Source organism: Paracoccidioides brasiliensis, assembly GCF_000150735.1.
Source record: "Paracoccidioides brasiliensis Pb18 unplaced genomic scaffold supercont2.4, whole genome shotgun sequence".
In the NCBI taxonomy this organism is placed as follows: domain Eukaryota; kingdom Fungi; phylum Ascomycota; class Eurotiomycetes; order Onygenales; family Ajellomycetaceae; genus Paracoccidioides; species Paracoccidioides brasiliensis.
Window position 1 is genome coordinate 2,208,553 of NW_011371361.1, and position 16,357 is coordinate 2,224,909.

The following is a 16,357-nucleotide window of genomic DNA, read 5'->3' on the forward strand; positions in this document are numbered from 1 at the left end:
ATGGGGTCGCAAGGTGTAGGCATTGACAAAGTTAACGAGAACAAAACTGCTACTTGTCATAGCTGGTTCGTAACGCAGAATCCGGGACCGTTTAGAAGCCCGAGAGCATCCCCGGCGGTTCTAATATCGATGTGGAATGCCAAGTAGAACGAAGGAGAGGCGGAGACCGAGCGGATGCGTTCACAAGTGCCGATCCGAGTCGACTGAAAATCTGGAACACATTTACAACGGTCATCAATACTCATTTTCTATATTCCTCATCTGAAAAGCGACCAAATCCTTCGAGGGACGGACAGATGAGGCAGGCTTACTGCCAGTCACGCATCAAGGTTGGTGGTACGGAAAGTGAATTGGGGACGGTGAAAATGAACTCCTTTCGTTTTCACATTTGAACCGTTTACTAGTAAAACGGCATATCAGAATTAAGTACCAATAAAAGACAAAACAAGAAATCAAAGTGCTGAATTCGGAGATGTGGTTGATGAAGTGCGGCCGTTGAGGGTGGCTCGTGGCGGCGGGAAAATATGCCAAGGCGGGTCGCCGACAACCCGCAATTTCTATTTTTTTTTTTTGCCAGGCGGTCGCCCAAACCTCCAACAACCTTTCAAGTCGCGTCGCCGAACAGACACATCCGCAGGCAGATCCATCTCAACTGGCTTACCAGGTATCATAGAAGATGCTAGGAAAGGCCTCAAGCTAGTGATTTATATCCAAACAAACAAAATTCCATCGCTGGGAATTATAGACCAGTTGCTCGTGAAGTTCATCCCGCCTATTGCTCAGCGAGCTATACGTCCCGCCACTATTCATAGAGCGTCGACACGAAACTATGAATTATTGATATAAGTATTTTCCGTTCAGAACATTTTCTCCGTTGCTTTCTCTTCATTGAGAAATAGAAACAGCATGGCCGGGCCTGCCCCTCTACCACTGGATCTTGAAGTTGCAGGCGGCACCAACATATCATCGGATTCTGTGTTGTCAAATATCATACAAGCTCTTAGTATCATTCATAGTAGGTCATCGACTAACGAAACCCGCCATCAAGCTTCCGAATTCCTCGAATCTCAGAAAAATTCAAAATCAGCAGTCCATACTGGCCATTTCTTGGCATCACAGAAGAGCAACTCTCCAGTCCTCCGCCATTTCGGCCTATCTCTACTTGAGCATGTTCTCAGACATAATTCCTCAGGTTTGTCTCCTCCAGAACTGGAACATCTAAGGGTGATAATTTTGAATTTGGCCCAATCAATCAGTCCTCAAGATGAGTCTTTTATCAGCAACAAGACCTCACTTTTATGGGTAGAAATAGCAAAACGGAGCTGGGGTCTCGAGTGGATAGAGATGGATAGAAACCTGGTTCAAATTTGGGATATCTCTCTGGCGCACAAGAAATTCGTTCTTTCAATTTTAGAAACTTTATCTGAGGATACTTTTCATCACGAAGATACAATTTCTTCACTTCGTGGTACGGATCTCAATCGTGCACTTGTCGAAATAGTTACGCCGTACTCTGTTTTCCAACAAATATACCCAAGGAGAGAGCACCACATCGAGCTACGCCACGGAAGCGAAGGCTGGCTTTTGAGGACATGTCATTTTTTAAGCGATTGTCTCGATAACATCCACGGCTCTCGCGAAGTCAAAATATGCGCTGCGAAAGCTTTAGCAACTCTTCGATCACTGATGTTTTGGTCCATTCCTTTGGCGATATCAACATCCATGTGTGTTGAAACTACTTTCAAAGCTTTAAAATCTCAGGATGAGGATATTCTTATGGTAAGTATCTTTCCCTCCTCCCTCCGTTTAACTTGACTCTTGTCTTTCCACGAATTTACTAATAGACAATTTCGCAGGCCGCAGTTGAAGCTCTCCATGCACTATATAGCAGGACAAGCTATGATATGGCCGAGTTTCAGGCCCTTGTCAATCTGGTATATCAAACTGATAATCTCCAGTTGCTCCAAAACGTTTATAACTGGTCGATTGTTGATGTAAACGACATTTCGGATGTGAAATACAGTATATCTAAAAAACTATCAGAGGTAACCATCGACAGTCATATAGTTGTTTATTGGAATTCCAGCAGCTGACCTATGACTTAGCTAATGTCTTATATTTCCGGATTCCTTGAAGAGAAAAACTTCGATTTTCACCAGAACATCGATTTGGGGTTCTTTTTCCCGTTCCTAGTCAACATCCTTCGGCATCCAAGCCTGACCGTGTCTATACCCGTCCTTCATTCGTGGTCAAGACTATTGGTATCTTCCAGAATCACGGGCTTGGATGTCATCCATGGACTTATTGCACCCATACTTGAGATTTGCACTCAACGTCTTGTTCGCTACGAAACTTTACCTGAGAATACCAATGATCCCACAATCATATTTCTTAATGAAGATATTGATACCACACCGGAAAGGCATGCATTTGTTGGGAATTATCGACGATACTGTTCCCAAACGATTGAACTGATTGTGTTTCAACGACCACATGAAGCGATCCCACATATACTAACCAGAGCAGATTATGTCCTTAACAATCTCTATAATTCAACTGGTCCTTTTAATCGTAAGCATTACCAGTTACTTTACTACAAGGCTGTAGCTGATAAATTTAGCGGCAAACTTTAAAAAATACTCGCCTCCGTCGTTGCAAGCAGATACCCAGTTCACGGTAGTTGAGGCAACGCTAAGGGGGTTCAACAAATGGGTAGATACCCTCGGGAAAACGCCGCAAGAGGATGTACGTATCTCTATTCATGATGGATGTTCTTGATGCTGACTTCAACATCAGGAACAACAACGGCTTGGTCTAGAAAATTCCCTCGAGTTATGGGCGCTCAATCTGTTGCAGAAGAATTTCGACGTAAGTGCCACTATATTCCTGTTGTTCCCAATATATTGGCTAAATTAGGAAAAGGACCCTGTTATCAAAGAACGAGTCATAAGGTTATCAGTTGACTTTTCTTATAAGCCGTTGAAAAATAAGCCAAGTTTTGCTCTCAAGGTTCTGGAGCATATTCTGACGATCAACCCGGTGGATCGTCCAGAATGTCCAACTTATTCTGAAGCCGTGAAAGAACTTTACAGTGTAGCTACCTGCGAAGTGCGCCGGCTGGCTATACGTTACGCTGGTTATTTTTCAGTACGTTGACCCCAACTGCAGAATATGGGCATCGCTAACAAGTCCAGACCTTTTATGATGCTCTAGAACCAAAAGTTCAAGAGATTGTGTCAGCGTCTAATGGGGAGGAGAAGCCCCATATGGAGCTTTCTGCTATCCTGCTTATAATAATGTTAGTATACGCTAGTGATATGGAGGAGGTGGGAACTGATTGTAGGCAGGCAACGGGCACCACAAGTAGATTCTGTTGTACGACAGTCTAGACTACAATTGTTCATCGAACCGATCAGACAATCCTGGAGCAACGAAGAGTTTAAGCAGAGCTCAACCACCTTTGAAGGATTTTGTCAAATTCTTGGATTAGACCGAATTTGGCCTTACCTAGAGCGTCTACAGGCTCAAAATATAGAAGATTGGTTGGCGATACCTCTCGACGAGGAGGGAAAGAAGATACAAGCCCTTATGACATCAAATTTTCAAGTACCATCCCCCGGTTTTAATATAATCAGCGGGACTTAAGCTAATTTTCCTAGCGACTTCCACTGCGCCTGACGAAAACAATGTTATCCGTATCCACAGAAAAGATACAAGTTAACGACCCAGCATACTCAATTGCATGCGATTTATGGCGGGAATCAATCCCTCTTATTCTCCCGACATTGCTTCAGCTTCTCAGGTATGTAAAGATAGTTGTCAATTCTCGAACCTAGACTGATCAGCGTAGCCACGCACATGCGTTCCACAACCCAGACAGCTATCCTGAGCTGTCACCAAATATGCGTCCACTCGTTCGAAGAATCCTCACGGATCGGTTTTGGCAAGCGGGCATCTCAAGTGGTAGTAAAGAGGAATTCTATGCACGTATCACTGCCTCCAAGGCTACACTTGAAGGATTTTCATCCTCCGTTCGAGGGAAAGTTAGAGCTGTACGAGAAGCTTGTTATTCCATTCTTTTCAGCATGAGCAGGCTCCGCGATCATTTCTATTCATTCGAAGAACTCCCTGTCCCCCTTTCTCAAGCATTATTTAAAGATGCCACGTGTCTCTCCTCCCATCAGTTATCTATGCTTCTCAATATTTCTCGCTGTCTAATTGACGATTGCCCTGAGAGATATCGAATCAATTTCTTAACCCCGATCTTATCTGCGCTATTTATTCAGATCGACAAAAAGTTAACTAATGAATGGGATATAATCGAGCATAAAAAGTCTGGTATGCTGGATGCTGATCTAACAGAGGAGATGAAGGACGAAAGTATCCTGCGCCAACTCACACATTCGGTTGCGGTTATGGTGGCCAGTCTTCTTGATCCGCAACGTAGAGGTAGGTATTCCCCCAGCCTAATTCAACAGCTCACCCGTTCTCAAAATCTAACACATTCACGAACAGATCCAGAGAAAGGGTCTGAATCCACCAAACAGAACGGTATTACTAACCAGCCGTCCCCTTCCGATTCAATGCGCAACTTCATTCTCTCAACCCCTCAGATTCTCGAGCCAGTAATTATCTTTTGCACACACGCCATTCGCATGAAGGACACACGATCTTCTGCTATCATTACGCGTGTTATCCGATCGATCCTGGAAGTGTTTGTCCTCAACGTCGACAACCCTACCACGAGAAGTATCCGCGAATTCATCAGCACAGATATCCTTAAAGCATGCATTACGTCCGTACATGATCCTTACTTCGTCGACATGCAGAAGGAACTTGCACAGCTTATTGCCTCCATTTGGGTTCTCTACGGGGCTAGCAGCAACACGCCGACGAGGATCATAGAGAGCTTGCCAGACATGTCTAAGAGCAAAGTTGAGGACACACTGGCGGCACTTAAGAAATCCGAGTCTGGAAGGCAGCAAAGAGCGCTAGTTCTTGATTTATTAGAGGGCTTGCGAGGTGTAAGTATCAGTGAACAAGGGCGCATTACTGTTCCCAAAACTGTTCAAAGGGAACCCAGATCTATTCTGCAAGCACGGTACACAACGGAAATGGAAGGGCAAGAAGATATCAAGGTCAATATCAATAACGGGCCGGATCTGACAGGGGTGGCAGATATGTTTGGGTAGTAGGTTAGGAGGGAGGCCTAAGTCACCCTGGGTGGCACATGAAAAGTGTACGGGGAAACGCTGTGCTATTAAGCTTAACATCCTTCAAACAACCTCAAATTTGCTGTTTTATACCTTTTTACCTCTTTTGTTTGTAATTTTGACAAATGGAATAGATAGAATCAAGCAACGCTCTCTAGAAAGGGCATCTTATTTGAAACGGTTTTAAATGAAGAGCAGTGATAAGCATTGCTATGAAATCATTCCTCTCATTTTTATGTATTTAATAATCTATTACTACTATGCAACTGCATATATATAGTTAAGTTCCAACTGAAAGGAAACCGCAAAACAAAAATCGTATTTCCCTCATATCATCATATAACAATTTTTTGTTTCTATCCAAACAAAATCCCGAAATTCATTCAAAAAGAGCACCCGGAGCCTCACCCTCCAGACACTCTTCATTTCTTCTTCGGAAAAAGTTCCTTCCCAATATCACGGCCACTAAGTTTGACATTCAGTACCCTGGAAATTCGTGGAATGACACTTTTATCCGCTGTTGGGTTGCTTTGTTCCAAAGCAGCTATGACCGGCTGTGTAGTATTGCATTTAACAGCGAGTTCCTTCTGGGTCAACCCTTCTTCGTTGCGGCGACGCTGGATGGTCATTCCGACCTCGCGGGGGATGCCCTTCAGCGGGACTATGTCGTCACTTCGGTCGACTTTGGTGAGAAGTTGACCTTCCACGCGTGGGCGAGTGGTCTATATATTGGAATTCACAAGGAAATAGCAGTTAGTTTTCAGCAATGGTAGAACAGATAATAACCACATAAAGTAAAATATAACGGAAAGATTAAAAGGGGAAGCACGTACAGCGTTCCCGGTGGCATATTTCTTCTCGGTTGCAATAATAGCACCAGATCTCTGGGCGGCGTTGAGTGCAGATCGGCCTCTGACAACTGTCTCACGGGGTTGAGCACCACCACCCCCACGGACTCTGCTTCCAATACGGGTTACGGAGTCCCAGTCTTCAGACATATTGATCGAAGGAGGTTGTGTGACTATGAAAAGAAACTAAGTTGTTTTCGTTTGATGATAAGCAATCAGGAGATGTGGCGGTAAGCGAAAGGGTGATGAAATGTTGGACTAACAAAAGTACCAAGGGCTTCAGGAACGAGGGAAATTAGTAGAAGGGAGGAAGTAAAGTGATAGGTGTTTTACTTGTGAGGAGAGCAAAAGTGAAGGTAGAGTTTACAGGCAGAGATAGAGGAGATGCAGAGTGAAAAGATGATGATGGCGAAGTAAACGGTCGATTTGGCAAGTTGGAGCTCCGTATGTAATCCTGGCGTAATAAATTAGTATGGGGCCACTGCACTTTTCTTTCTTTTGGGACCAACGGTCAAAGTTTAATTCGGTGGCCCGTTTGTCTGCTTATTAATATATAATACAGCGTAACGTAATTACCAAGGCGAACTTAGTGGACTTAGTTGATCATATGCTTGAATTGATGTGATATAGCTTTACTAGAAGAGATCTCTATAGTGAACTTTGTTATGAATATTGAATAGTAAAAATGAAAAAATTAGCTGAGAATAGAATAGCTTTGTTAGCAATATTTAACTTGTTAAATTAGAAGAGTAGAAATTCAGCATCAGCTAGAAGCTCTTAAAGATTGAACTAGCTCATAAACAGTTTCTAAGAATGAGATATATTCAGCTTCTGTAGAGAATCTAAAAATATTAATCTGTTTATAATTTCTTTAAATAATAAAGTAATCAGTCATATAGATGATAGTCTATGATAAAGTGAGAGGATTTTTAGAATGGATTCTGAGGTTTTATATTTTCTTTCAGGCAATTAGAGTGATCCCAGGTTAAAACATTTTTAGCTGCTTTGCATATCTATCACTCTTCATTTCACGTACACAACAACAAAATTCATATCCTTATGATCAAAAGGCGTTATGTCTTATGTTCTTGAGCATTTTGATAGGTGCAAAAAAAGGGGATCATGTTTGAGGGGTAGTCTTACATGCAACTGTACGAATATATACAAATCAATACCAATGTGGTTAACCGCATTCCATGATTCAAACTTGGCATCATATGGTGCTAAATAAAATCTTTCTTAGGCAATTCCTTGGGGGTCTTTATCAACCCCCGTGAAGCCAGAAGACGAGCTTGTATTAACCTGAGGAAACGATAAATGTTATCTAGTATTGGAGTTGGAACCCCTTTAGCTCTCGCAACCAGTAAAGCATTACCCAGTATTGCTTCCGCCTCGACCGGATTTCCCTTATCCACATCAACCAACATGCTGGGCCGGAACGAAAGTTCAATCGGAGCTGTCTCAATCATGTCATCAATAACGCCTTTACCAAGATCATAACCATCAGCCTTTGCAATGGCTACGACTTCTGCCATAGCAGGCCGAATTAAGCTGTAGTCACTGCCAAATTGCCTAATTGCTGTGCTGTCTAGCTGCGTAATGGCACACAGGGGATTGAACGTGGCATTCCACAATAACTTTCGCCATCAGTAAAACACAATGTCATCTACTTTTCTGACTTCGACGAAATTGCTAGTGGTGTATGCCGTGGCGAATTCGTCGAGTTTTGCTTTCTCGAGTGAGGCATCCAGGGATGGATTGCGAAAGGCTCCCAGGTCCATACAGTCGCGGTCGTTGTGGCTTACATGTCCATCTCGCTGTTGAGCACCTATGTAACTAGCACCCGAGAGCAGGACGCAGGTTGGGAATGCTTTGATAAAGTCTTCCTCAATGTATATTCCGTTTTGGATCAGGACGATACTAGTATGTCCTGGCGTTACAGCTGGCTGGATGATTTCTGGAATGCTGCATAGTTCTGGGATAGTTTTCATTGTGACAACGACATAGTCGAACGGTTGAGACGGTTCAGCTTTGGGGACCGAATTTACAACTGTTGGTTTTATCAGTCTTGAGATTCTTCTCCATTCAGCAAGGAATCATTGAGATGAATTCGTACTTTCACTCACTGGGTCGCCATGATGTCAAATTTCCATGATCAACCGAATCAATCGTGAAGCCATGCTCCCATGATGAGCGTTTGGTTTCCTCCGCCTTGCTTCTCGCCGGTTGGATAGGTAAAAAGGTGATTTGTATAGCTAGGTTGGGCTGCTTTATCAGATGGCAAGGAGGAAGCGGTATGCAAAGCCGAGACACATGTTAAATCAGATGTCTAGTTAAGTTGTGCGGGAAGTGTGGTGGAGGATGTCCAGCCATACGATAAGGTTGGCAATCCGGATATGTGGATAAAAAGTTCCGACCAGCCCGTTCCTGCGCTAGTTCAGCTTGGCTGTTATCAGTGTAACTTATCTATTCTGACGGAGCAGAGTGTGGAATCTCATTGGCTTAGTAATCCATGACGTCCACTTTTTCTTCCCCCCTTTTCTCACCCCTATGTTCATGCATGTCTCTCTACTGCTAATTTACGTACAAAATCCAATTTGGTGGCATGTCTGAGAGCAAACAGTTCTGAAATTACTCAAACAAAGAAGAAAGGAGAGCGAGAGTTTTGACATGATGTTTGATGGATTTTCTATTGCATCAAGGTGATTCACATTTGATATAACCCCCTAACCAAAAAAAATACCATTGCAAGTCGAGCGAAGATTGATATTATAGTAGAGAGTAAAGAATAAATAAGAGAAACAGTAACAATCTGATAGTAAAAGGTAAAAAAAATAAAGTAAATCCACCGAATCAAATCCCTCTTGCAAGGCAAAGATTCTCTCTTATTTCACTGAAGTTTTGAAACTCATATCTGAGATAAGGGATGAAGTCTATTGAATTTAATATCAGTTACATTTACAAAAATCTGCAGTGGCATAGTTTGTCTTTTCTCAAATTAAACTTGTTTTATCATTTTATGGTATATTCTTCATTAAATTATAAAAAAATTATTGGGCTGCGTATGTCTGTAATATAATTATTTTGTAAAGAAATATCGCTTTTAGAGTGGAAGTTAGTGATTGGGCTTGAAAGTTTAAGAGTAATTTGCGACCCACTAAGTCACCTGACCTAAATCTCTTTGCGGATCTCTGAGCATCGACTTGTCAAGGAAATCATTAAACATCAACACGTATTGTAGGGTAGACCTTTCGGAGGACGATTGGAGGACGATCACGCCGTTATTTTAAGGTATCCTTTGAATGATTCACTTGATCGACTAGAAAAGCTTCTTCGAGACGCAGAGCATAACTACAATGATGGCACGACGGAAAGCCGTGAAGCCTGCCATTGATGCAACATCGAAACTCCTCAACATCTTGATACCTGCGTTCACCAGCAGGCAATAAAAATGTTGCATCATCCGAGCTGTCAAGATTATTCACCTGCCTTCAAGATGGTGACTTCAGCTATGAACACTGCCGCACACTAGTACGACTTGTCATCCAAAAGGCGACCAATTTTGAGATCTGGAAAGCCGTCCTCGACCTCATCGCCACTGTCTCGCGAGCGACCCCTCCGGCAAGCATGCCTCCCACTTCCTTAGGCACGCTGATCAAATCCACTTCGTCATCACAGAAAGGCTCCGAGCAGACGCGTGAGTTGGTGATTTTAAGGATCTTTGAGGAGACACATGGCTGCACATTTCGAGGTGTCAAGGGTGGCTTTGTCAAGTACTTTGAAGGAAAAGACTGGGGTGACAAAGCAGATACTATCTGTCAATGTGTGCTGGCCCCAGACAGTGACAGTAATTGGGCTCAGTTTCTTGATCCTCCTACACAGGATGATGTCCTTGCCTGGTGGTTTCATCTTCAAGAAGACTTGCTCTCAGAATCACACAGCACCTACTACAACACAGTGAGCAAAGCAGATCTTACCAGTTCAAAGACAGAATAGCAAGTCAACCTTCTTTTGCAAGCTAGAGGTGGGAGCCTCTCACAAAACAAACATGACTGGAGAGACATCCTGGTGATTGACAAGCTCAAAAACCCTACGGAGGAGATCAGGACAAAAGGCACCCTGCTGCAGATGAGCTGCTATGTGTGTGAGGTTTTTGCCACCCAGCCCACCTAGCAGTTGATCCACGCATTCGCCATCTGCGGGACCAAGATGGAGGTGTGGGTGTTTGACTACTCAGGCCTCTACAGCTCAGGCATCATTGATGTCTACACAGACTTGAGACAGTTTTTTCAAGTGCTTGTGGGCTACACCATGATGAGTGATGAGGAGCTGGGACTGGACATCTTTATTGCTAGGGATAAAGATGGCAGCAAATCAGTAATTGTTAAAGAGCCTGGGACCTTAGAGGAAAAGATGCTGCAGCTGAGTGAAATGCTTTCCTTTTCAGCATGCCATGGTGTGTCATAGGACAACATGTTTTCTCATAAATGATGGACAAGTGGAGGGTGTGGTCAAATTCTCATGGGTGTCAGACAAGCAGTGACCAGAGGCGGAACTCCTTGAGCTAGCAGGTCAAAAAATGTCCAAGGAGTCACCAGGATCATTGGCCATATGCCATTACTTGTATCACTGACATGCACTGCAGCCTAACTTTTGACAACAAGCAATATAACTTCAAAATCGCACTCCCCAGTGCGGCCTTCTCATTTCATCAATCTCAGCCGCTCACTGAGCTCTGTAGCTTAAGTCAAAACTCATCTTCCAGGAAATACAGATCTCTGGATAAAGAGATGCAGGTATCCAAACTATCACACTCCATCAATTAGTTGTTGAGGGACACTCAGCAGGAGAATGAACTATCTTTCTCTGTTCAGTCAGCACATAAGCCAAGCCTCTTTAACAAGAATGATGAGAAATTCTACAATAATTGTGTCCTATGCTGTCTTATGGTATCACATACTAGCAAGCTGATTTATAACTACAAATCATCCTTGGAACTGCTCATGGCACTTCACAGTACTATAAAGATGCATCAGTCTCTTAACCTGGATGAGAACATTCTTCATCAGGATATTTCAGAGAACAATATAATAAGAATTGATTCAAGCAAGGCAGACTGTCATGGCTCAATCTAGAGGCATGATGGTAATAAAACAAAAGCTCAATTCATCTATCTACTAGGTAGCTGCAACGAGAATACTAAACTGGGGATTAGAATATGAGAATGAACGAGTAGCTCAATATGTATAGGTGGTTGGGGATCGGAGCGGATCAACCTAATCAACTAAATATGGTTGGGGTTGGAACGGATCAATCTTATCCCATATTACCAGCGACAGCGCTAACACAAGCAGTCACTTAGATACGCTAATTGATTTGAATCTTGCTAAAGAAGCTGAGAGCAGGCAAAGTGATGCATGGTATTAGACTGGCATAATGAAGTTTATAATGATTGAGATGCTGCTTAATATCAACTATATCTATCAGCATGATCTTGAGTCATTTTTTTACATGCTTATCTGACAATGCACTTATCACAATTGAGAAAAATTAAAGCAATTGCAGAAGTTATATCAGCTACATATCTGATCAGAAGATAATATGCTAAAGAAATGATGTATAGAAAGTCATGAAGAAATCATAAATCTCAAACAAAATAACACGGAAACTGGTGAATTTAATTACATCTTAATAAATAACTTTTCTCCACTAAAAGACAGTATGCTGAAAAAGTGGTACACTGAAACTTGTAAAAAATCATAGAAATCAAGTGAATTGATATGAGTGCAGATAAGCTTGAGAATATTTTAACTGAGTTTTCTTCAGTGTTTAAGTTTATCAAATCACTTTGCAGAGCTATATAAGATATTTTTTTTCTGTACTGAGATAGAGAAATTATTATTAACACTTCACAGAATCTAAAGCATTTAAATAAATTTATTATCAAGACATACAATAATATAATTATCAAAATCAAATCTTGATGTTAATCTAATTATCATTTTTAGTCTTTTTTAATGTGTCAGGCCTATCCGCCTTCTTACGTAATCCGCACCGTATATAACTTCCGCGTAGCTAGCGATCGCTTCTTAAACAATCAAGCAATCTATCCTTCACAGGTTATGAGCCCGGTATTGCGCAAATAACTGCCAATTCGGGGAATTCTTGCCAAATATAGCGTATATTAATCGCTACTCGCTTCATTCAATATAATATTGTCTTATTTTATGTCAATTGATCGACTTGGCGCGCTCTTATATTATTATTTTTTTTTTCTGTGTTCAATCCGTTCGCTTAGCGGGTGAAAAAATCTGCAACTCGCTAATTTTTCAGCGACTGATCGCACAAGAACGTGCCCCAATCCGCTCAATCAAGCTTATAGGCAAGAATCTCGCCGAATAAGATTACTCCGTTATAAAGAAGATTAATACGACATGGCGGAACGTATGATGACTCGCTCGCGGTCGTGATCGAGCCAATCCAGCCAATCTGACCGATCTGAAAATGACCAGGGGGTCCTGAGCTCACAGACCCCCCCCAGGGGCGTTCAAGAGTTCCAATATTGGACCCCCCGAAACGCCCGATCGGCAAGCCGGGCTGATTACAGCCCCTACCACGGTGAGGCCGGTCCGCCTACGTCGTGTCGAATATGCCGATCCGACTCCTTCAGAAGATGGGGTGGAGACGCCTGCGGTGACCCCTAACCCGCCGCCGGCAACTGACTCCGAAGAATTGCAACTGAGGAGATTGGATCTCGAACGTCAAAAGATTGATTTAGAACTTCAAAAAGAGAGGCGCAAAGAATTGCAGCTTCAACTTCAATTGGAGGGGCTCCGCGCTCTGAATGACAGGGCCGCGATGCCCGCAAATCCGCCGTCGGGTCGACCGTCGGCATGGGATCCGAACTTGAGGTCCCGAATGCAATATAACCTCTACGACCTGGATAGCTGCGTCAGCAAGGCGATCAGCCAGTTCAAACAGGACACTAAGTATGCCACCAAGCCGAACGCTCTGGTCGGATCTTCGAATTACCTCTCCTGGCATGCGAATATGAAGGCCAAGCTAATTGACGCTCAATGCTGGGTTATATTGGAGGACAAGCAAGTCAAAAGCCCTGATGAGGACCCCGAATGGGCTCCTTTTTGGGAGGCCAAAAATCGCTGGCTTTACGCATTCATTTCGAACGCGTTGGCAGCCAGCATTAGGCCCCGTTTTAATAAATATGATGAGGGCAGGATCGCTTATTCCCTTTGGCGCGCGGTTGAGGAGGAGTTCTCCATCCTGAGAACGCAGCTCTGCAGGGAAGCAGTCCTGGCATTTACACCAATGGGTGGTGTCCAAGTCACTGACGTACACACGTTTTTTGATAAGTTCAATGACGTTATTATGAAATTGGAAATACTCGATATTTTACTGCCAAATGACGTGGTATTCCACGTGTTCTATTCTGCACTTCCCAATATATGGCGAAACTATGTGCAAAAGAAAATCGAGGAGGTACAAGAGTCCAAATCGAAGTCTGTCGTGTTGGACGTTCATTCGATCATAGAGGAAATACGCTCTCGATTGAACCCCCCCAAAGAGGCAAAGAAGGCCGCCCAGGCGGCTAATTCTTCGGCCAACGTGGCTCAGGATGAAAATGCGGCTGCGGGTTCCAATAACAGCAGCAATGTCCAAAATAATTCAGCCCGTGGGGGCCGACCCGGGGGACGCGGAGGCTATCGAATGGGCGGACGTTCAAATTTCGACCTCCCAATCTGCCCGGAATGCGAGCATCGTCATGGCGGGCTCTGCTGGGCAGCCAATCCGGATAGCGCCCCTGAAGAATGGAGGACCGCCAACGCGGCGAGAATAGGAAAATATAATAATAAGAAGAGTAGTGGGGGCAAAAAGGCCCCGCCAACTGCAAATGGCAGCTCCGAGACGTTCCAAATGGCGAATCTAGTGCAGGTCATTGGGGTGCCTGCGTACTCTGCTGAACCAATCGCCAACCCGCTCACCATATGGGATAGCGGGGCCGGATGTCATATTGCGTGTGATCGATCGCGATTTTCCCAAATAACAGAGGTTAGTGGCCCTACGATTCAAGTGGCCAATAAGGCTACTTTGAAGGTTCAAGGGATCGGGGTCGCCTCCATCCCAGTCGGGGAAAGATTAATCAAATTCGACCACGTCTATTTGGTGCCAGGCTTATCCGCCAACCTCATATCCGCTGGCCTATTGGAGCGCCAGGGCTATATTCGCCGTGATCTGCAGGTGGACGCCGGAAATTACTTTGAGATAATAGCACCTACAGGAAACGACATCTTCTACGCGAATTTGAATTCCAATAATATATATGTTCTATCCGACACCCCCCCAATGTTCGGGGGTATTATGAATGATCTGGAGCTTGGACCACTGGCATACTTGGCGGTCCCGAAGCCCAGGGCGATTTCAACGGATTATGATCCGAACGCTGCATCACTGGGTCTTTTCAACCGCGATGACGTGGAGCAGCTAATTAACCCGAAGGATCCGGATACCGATACCTTCATTTTGTCCCCACCAACCTGACTACCCGCCATTATGCCGAAGCAGCTACCGATTGACGAGTGGCACCAGCGATTGGGCCATATTGGCGAGGAGAATCTAATTAAAATGTCGTGGGAGCCCCGTTTTGGAATCACCATCATCGGCCCGAAGAAGCTCTCGTTCTGCGCCACGTGCGTTAAAGCCAAGCATAAACGTGCAAGTTATAAAAACGCCCCGCTACGCTGTGCCACCCGCAAAGGTCTTAAGATCTGGGAGGACCTATTTGGGGGTGGAGAAACGCTTGGTAATGAAGAAGATACACCATCTTATGCGGGTAAGAAGCTCGTGATGGTGATCACTGACAATGCCACACGAATGCGGTGGACCTTCCTATTGGAGCGCCGCAATGAGGCTCTAAAATATATACGGACCTTCAACCAATTTATGAAGAATCTGCTCAATCGCGGTGTTGTGATTATCCACTCTGACCGCAGCGAGTTGAATTCAAACACCGCAGCCGCCTATATGATGAGTGAGGGTATTAAATGGGAACCAACCCCGCCCCACACTCCGCAGCAAGATGGTGTGTCCGAACGTTCTATTGGCCTGATTATCGAAAAAGCCCGAACGTTATTAATAGATTCCTCCTCCCCCCCCCAGATGTGGGGCGAGGCGGTAATTGCGGCGACCGAAATGCTTAACCTTATGCCAACGTCAGCCAAGCTCTATAACAGTGTAGAGGATCCGGATCCGAAGCCGGTTACCCCGTATGAAGCTTGGCTCGGGGCCCTGCCCTCCGCACGCGGGATTCGCCAATGGGGGTGCAAGGCTTATTTAAAAATAGTGCCCAAGCCGAATATGAAGATGGCCTCGCGATCGCAGGAGCTTATATTTATGGGCTATGATGGCTTTACTAATTATAGATTGGTCGATCCTTCTAACAGTCGCCTTTACACGTCGAAAGACGTGATATTTCAAGAAGATCTCCATTTGGCAGATCCTCTGGCCCCGCCTGAGTGAGGTGCCAAGAACCTGCCTTCCGCCGCCCGTGTGGCCGCGGTTGCGATCCCCTCCACCCAACGCGATTTATCAACAGACGATTTCATGGTGGACGGGGAGTTTATATCTGCCCCTCCGGTATTTCTACACCCTACAAATAATTGGTGGATAGACTATGAGATTACTGCGCGGATTCCAACATTTTTGGTGCGGAACACTACTGCCCTCCCAGGGTCCGCTTTAGAGACGGAGGATCCTCCAATGCCCACTGAGAATATTACTTCAGTGGGGGAGGCCTCAGTGGGGGATTTCGCCGACAATTCGACTGACGTCCCCGCAGACCCCAAGATCGCCGGCTTGCCAGTTCTGAAGAACCTCACCCGGGCTCGGGCATCTGCAGATTGGAAATATTACTTCCATGCCTGCGTTAAGGAGATTAACCGCCTCAAGCAGATTGGTGCATGGCGGCTAGTTGAAAGGACCCCAGATATGGCGATTCTACATGGCCAATGGGTGTTCGACAAAAAGATTAATAATGCGGGTAGAATCGATCGATATAAGGCCCGCTGGGTAGTTTGCAGCAATTATCAAGAAAAGAGTGTCAACTATTCAAAGACATTCGCACCAGTTGTATCGGCCTCCACCTCCTGAGCACTTATGGCGATCTCGGTATCCCGAGGATGGCATGTTCTGCAGATCGACATGGTTACGGCGTTCTTAAATGCCCGGCTTCCCGCCAATGAACATATATATATGCACCAACCCGCCGGGTTCCGCGAGGGA

At 44.5% G+C, this 16,357-nt stretch overlaps 4 protein-coding genes across 4 annotated transcripts; 2 read left to right on the forward strand and 2 right to left on the reverse strand.

Moving 5' to 3' along the window:
• Positions 1–906: 906 nt before the first annotated feature.
• PADG_04221 (karyopherin MSN5) lies at positions 907–5,192 on the forward strand (the record flags this gene model as incomplete). The annotated part of the gene is made up of 11 exons (XM_010761070.1): positions 907–1,779; positions 1,857–2,045; positions 2,106–2,571; positions 2,621–2,745; positions 2,797–2,868; positions 2,923–3,147; positions 3,195–3,298; positions 3,348–3,606; positions 3,660–3,802; positions 3,851–4,449; positions 4,516–5,192. 11 exons carry the CDS (start codon positions 907–909, stop codon positions 5,190–5,192), a joined length of 3,732 nt encoding a protein of 1,243 aa, XP_010759372.1.
• Positions 5,193–5,635: 443 nt separating this feature from the next.
• On the reverse strand, positions 5,636–6,211 carry PADG_04222 (multiprotein-bridging factor 1; the record flags this gene model as incomplete). Its single annotated transcript, XM_010761465.1, has 2 exons — positions 5,636–5,935; positions 6,047–6,211. The coding sequence occupies 2 exons, from the start codon at positions 6,209–6,211 to the stop codon at positions 5,636–5,638; spliced, it is 465 nt and encodes a 154-aa protein (XP_010759767.1).
• A 1,073-nt stretch (positions 6,212–7,284) lies between these two features.
• On the reverse strand, positions 7,285–8,668 carry PADG_04223 (uncharacterized protein; the record flags this gene model as incomplete). Its single annotated transcript, XM_010761071.1, has 5 exons — positions 7,285–7,653; positions 7,732–8,111; positions 8,188–8,316; positions 8,437–8,507; positions 8,649–8,668. The coding sequence occupies 5 exons, from the start codon at positions 8,666–8,668 to the stop codon at positions 7,285–7,287; spliced, it is 969 nt and encodes a 322-aa protein (XP_010759373.1).
• A 749-nt stretch (positions 8,669–9,417) lies between these two features.
• Positions 9,418–10,528, forward strand: PADG_04224 (uncharacterized protein; the record flags this gene model as incomplete). Its single annotated transcript, XM_010761072.1, has 4 exons — positions 9,418–9,491; positions 9,538–10,018; positions 10,058–10,201; positions 10,235–10,528. 4 exons carry the CDS (start codon positions 9,418–9,420, stop codon positions 10,526–10,528), a joined length of 993 nt encoding a protein of 330 aa, XP_010759374.1.
• Between the last annotated feature and the right edge of the window lie 5,829 nt (positions 10,529–16,357).